This window comes from Amblyomma americanum, chromosome 7 (genome assembly GCF_052857255.1).
Source record: "Amblyomma americanum isolate KBUSLIRL-KWMA chromosome 7, ASM5285725v1, whole genome shotgun sequence".
Classification (NCBI taxonomy): domain Eukaryota; kingdom Metazoa; phylum Arthropoda; class Arachnida; order Ixodida; family Ixodidae; genus Amblyomma; species Amblyomma americanum.
This window is the reverse complement of record NC_135503.1, coordinates 27,531,948-27,535,946: the sequence shown is the minus strand read 5'-3', so window position 1 is coordinate 27,535,946 and position 3,999 is coordinate 27,531,948. Positions and strand designations below refer to the sequence as shown.

The window sequence follows — 3,999 nt, the reverse complement described above, 5'->3', positions numbered from 1 at the left end:
CCCAGTGATAACACTGGGCGAAGTTGTCTGGATGCAGCTTATCATGCGTGCCACGGGCAGAAATTAAACATTGCACAAAGTGAGATTCGTTAAAATCTCCCACTTAGGGAGGACGCCTCAAGGAGCGTTTTGGGTGCTCGGCCTTCGCAGTGTTTGTACTTGCTGGAGCATAAGGCGTTGTCGTAAAGGGCACAAGAGTGCGGTCAAGTGATGCTCGTCGTCGCGCCTAAACCGAGAAAGAAGGGAGAATAAGAATATAAAATAAGACAGGGAGCTCTAGCTAAAGTGGACACTGGTTCGCTACCGTGTACTCGTTATCATATCATGTAGTAAACGTTTTCTCAAGGAAAAGACTGAGGTTGGAGGGAGAAGGTATAGGGAAGAAATGTAAAGACAACCACATGACGTCAGAGGTAGGCGGTGCATTCTGACGGCATGTGTACCCTGAATAAAAGCAATAACGTTTAGCTAGAGAGCCTGGACGAAATGAGCCACTTCTCCACTTTGCATGAGTTCTGCGCTTAGTGCGCTTGTAGCCTACATACCGAAGCCCTTCTGTTATCTTGCGGTTCGGCCTGATAACCCATGAGAAGCTAAGTACGTCAAGCTTAGCTTCCATGGCTATCGCCTATGGCTGCTCATAAGGATTAGTATCGCAACGTGATAGCGTTGAAGCTATCGCTCTTGTGAATGTTTTTGGGGAGGAAATAAGGCAAGTGTAAAGGCATTGTTTTTTTATCAACAAGTAACGTTTATTTTTTCTAAACGGAGCGAAACAAAAGGACCGCACCACATGTATCCATTCACCGCGAGTTGAAGCGCCCCGCAAGCGGGGATCTCCGGAAGCTGTGACCCCAGTCGCACGCACACAACGAAGCACAGGCACGTTTACAGAGGAAGACGGAGACATAACGACGGGACGCAGTTTCTCATGCACACACACCAAGTCCCGCACAGACAACACAGTCAGCTTCTTCACCACTGCCAGCCACCGCCGCCAGCGCCGCCACCGTATTTCCCGAAGCCTCCACCGCCGCGGTAAGCGCCGGCTCCACCTCCGAATCCTCCGGCGCCGCCGTATCCACCAGCTCCTCCGACTCCTCCGAATCCACCAAGACCGCCAGCTCCTCCACCATGGTGGACCTTGAAGGCCTGGGCGCCGCCGCCGAATCCTCCAACTCCACCGCCGAATCCGCCAGCACCGCGGCCGAATCCTCCCCTGCCGAAGCCGCCGATGCCTCCGCCGAGGCCGTGTCCTCCGTATCCTCCGGCTCCGTAGGCACCGCCAGCACCGCCGTATCCGCCGTATCCGCCTCCGTATCCACCGGCGCCTCCGTATCCACCGCGACCACCCCGGTAACCGCCGGCTCCGGAAGCGGTGTACCTGGCCGAAAGCTCGGCGGGGTTCGGCTGGGACGACACGAGGGCCACGTCGGCGGGGCTCTCGTTGGCGGTGCCAGGCTCGTTGGTCTCGACGGTGGCGCGGAAGCCGCCAGCGTCAGCGGCGTACTTGACCTTCCTCTGTCCGCCCTCAGGAGTGCTGAGGGTGTAGACTCCCTGGACGCGGCCGTTACCGTCGGCCACCTCCTGGCGAGAGCTGGAACCGTCGGGGCCCTGAGCGGCGTAGCCGAAGTTGTACGGCTTGGGGCTTACGTCTTCGTAAGCTGCCCTGTAGCCCTATGGAAGGAAGCAAGAAAGAGGCGCGTGTTAATTCTTGGCATTGCAAACAGGCCCGGCAAAGAGCGGCGCCTGTGCACGGTACGGAACTCTAGAGTTGCTTTTGGGTAGGAAAATTATAACGATGCAGTTACTACTGCTATTAAGCGACAGTTGTGAACCACGACCAGAGAAGACACATGATGCTAATAGCCTAACGGAGTCGTTTCGCCCTGCCGGCCACTACTTACTCCGCCTCCGTAGTATCCACGGCCGGCGCCGCCTCCGCCACCACCAAGGAAGCCGCCACCGGCTCCTCCACCGTAATAACCGCCGCCGAGTCCACCTCCAAGTCCACCTCCAAGACCGCCTCCGAGTCCTCCTCCTACGCCGCCGAGGCCACCCCTGAAGCCGCCGCCACCGTGGTGACCTCCGTGGTGGACGGTGAAGGTGCCTCCTTGTCCTCCAAAGCCACCACCGCCGAGTCCGCCGCCGAGTCCACCGCCGAGGCCGCCGCCGAGTCCACCGCGCAGGCCGCCGCCGAAGCCGCCGCCGCCACCATGATGGCCTCCGCCGAAAGCACCGCCACCAAATCCGCCGCCGCCAATGTTACCGGCATTCGCCAAGACGGCGAAGCAGAGAGTGGAGATCGCAACCTGCATGGTGATCAGCAGTCGCATAATTTTTTTTCTCTCTCGAAGATAGCTTTGTCTCATGCTGTATAGTCAGTAAATCCCTTAAGCGCGTTAAACTCATGGTGGTAAACTTGTGCATCATGATTCGCTCATGAGGGTTCATGGTGTAGACCGTGGTAGAGTGCGGGAACATGGAGGCCAATAAGAACGAGTCCAAGAAAGGTTCTAGTGCCCTACTCCGCTGCCTGAGTTTTGACAAAGAGGCTTGTCTTTGGCAAATGCAAACGGCATCTGTACGTGTTTACCTTGTACCTGCGGACTCATTGCAGAACCACTCTTGCATCTCTCCTTACCTACGGGCCCGGAATATCTTAAATTATTTGTCCCTCCAGCATAGCTGCAGCTACAAATGAGCTGATTTGCGTCAAGCCTTCCTCTATAACACATTATCAAGCTGCCGATCAGGATGTCAATTCCCGATGCCAACAGAGCAGAGTGGTCGGTACCGGTTACTTTTGGTGCTAAACTTTCTCCTCCTACTGCAGGAGCGGCTACAATAGTTAAGGTTGAGTCTGCGCGACAATAATGTCATTTTCTTATCATATCTTCTTTCTGCTAACCAGCAGGTTTAGTATAGGTAGGTTGCAGATTTATCTGGTGCAGCAAAAAAAAATTTACAAGGATACCGTCGTCGTAGTTTAGACTACTGCAGGCTCGGTTGCTATATGTTGCTTCTAATATTAGACTTCTACCCACGTTGCCGGAATCTTGGTCCCAACACCAGACTATCCGCACCACTGCGCGTTCGCTGCTTCTCAGCACCAGACTCGCCGCGTCACTGCGGGTTCACCGCGACGGCTGGCGTTGGCCCGTGCCCCGAAAAGCTTCCGACGTAGTCCTGGATTCCGCCGGTGGGGGTATTCTTCGAAGCACGGGCCTCCGCCGCCGTCGCGATGGATACCTGGCGTGTATACAAGCGCCCCGCGCTCACCTTCCACATGGCTCGTACGCTGTTGCCGCTGCTTGCTAGTAGTACTCGTGCTCCTCCTGCCACTGCTGCTTCCGCTGCGGAGGTGAGATCGCTTGTGTCCAGACCGACAGCCGGCGGTCCCTTTTATACGGGCCGCTCGCCGATGCTCGCTTGCCTGCGCGCCACTGGCCAGGCGATGCACGCAGAAAGGCGGGGACGATCCACATGCAGTGATCACTCTTTCTGTTGTGTTTTTCCTCTCATTTCCGGCGGCCGCGGCGTGCCTCGCTCTCCTCCCCCCTCCGGCGTCCCCCACCCCCCTTGGGCTTTAGGCTGGCCCCCTCCTTCTCCACCACCGCGGCGTCTCTTCCGCGTAACGGGACCGGGCCTCGTCGGCAAGGGCGCGCGAGTCAGTCAAGAGGGACTCGCCGCCCCGGACTCGTTCATCAAACACACACTCACTGGTCATCGATGCCTTCAAGGCTGCGTCTTACCCCCTTTCACCCGCGCCCAAAGGGAAGGCACGCCGATGCTTGCCAGTGGCCGGAGGGGGGGGGGGGGGGGGGGGGCATTTCCTCCTCCGCATCCCGGTGGAGTGGCTTGCGCTTTCACTCTCCTTACAAGCGCTCACTCTCGATCGACGACGATGCTACGTCTCCCTCTGCAGCTCCTTCTCCTTCCACTGCCGCTGCTTTGAGGGAGAGTGAGCGTCTTGGACGCCGCGGCGTTGCGAAACTG

At 57.5% G+C, this 3,999-nt stretch overlaps 1 protein-coding gene across 1 annotated transcript; it reads right to left on the bottom strand.

Moving 5' to 3' along the window:
• Positions 1-727: 727 nt before the first annotated feature.
• LOC144098729 (uncharacterized) lies at positions 728-3,439 on the bottom strand. The gene is made up of 3 exons (XM_077631567.1): positions 3,283-3,439; positions 1,908-2,312; positions 728-1,677 (listed from the first exon to the last, which is right to left on the bottom strand). The coding sequence occupies exons 1-3, from the start codon at positions 3,289-3,291 to the stop codon at positions 976-978; spliced, it is 1,116 nt and encodes a 371-aa protein (XP_077487693.1). The 5' UTR covers positions 3,292-3,439; the 3' UTR covers positions 728-975.
• Between the last annotated feature and the right edge of the window lie 560 nt (positions 3,440-3,999).

Bases quoted from the DNA above. Each gene is read 5' to 3' on its own strand.
- LOC144098729 (XM_077631567.1), bottom strand. The intron at 1,678-1,907 runs GTAAGTAGTGGC...TTCCTTCCATAG, and splicing joins GTGGATACTACGGAGGCGGA to GGCTACAGGGCAGCTTACGA.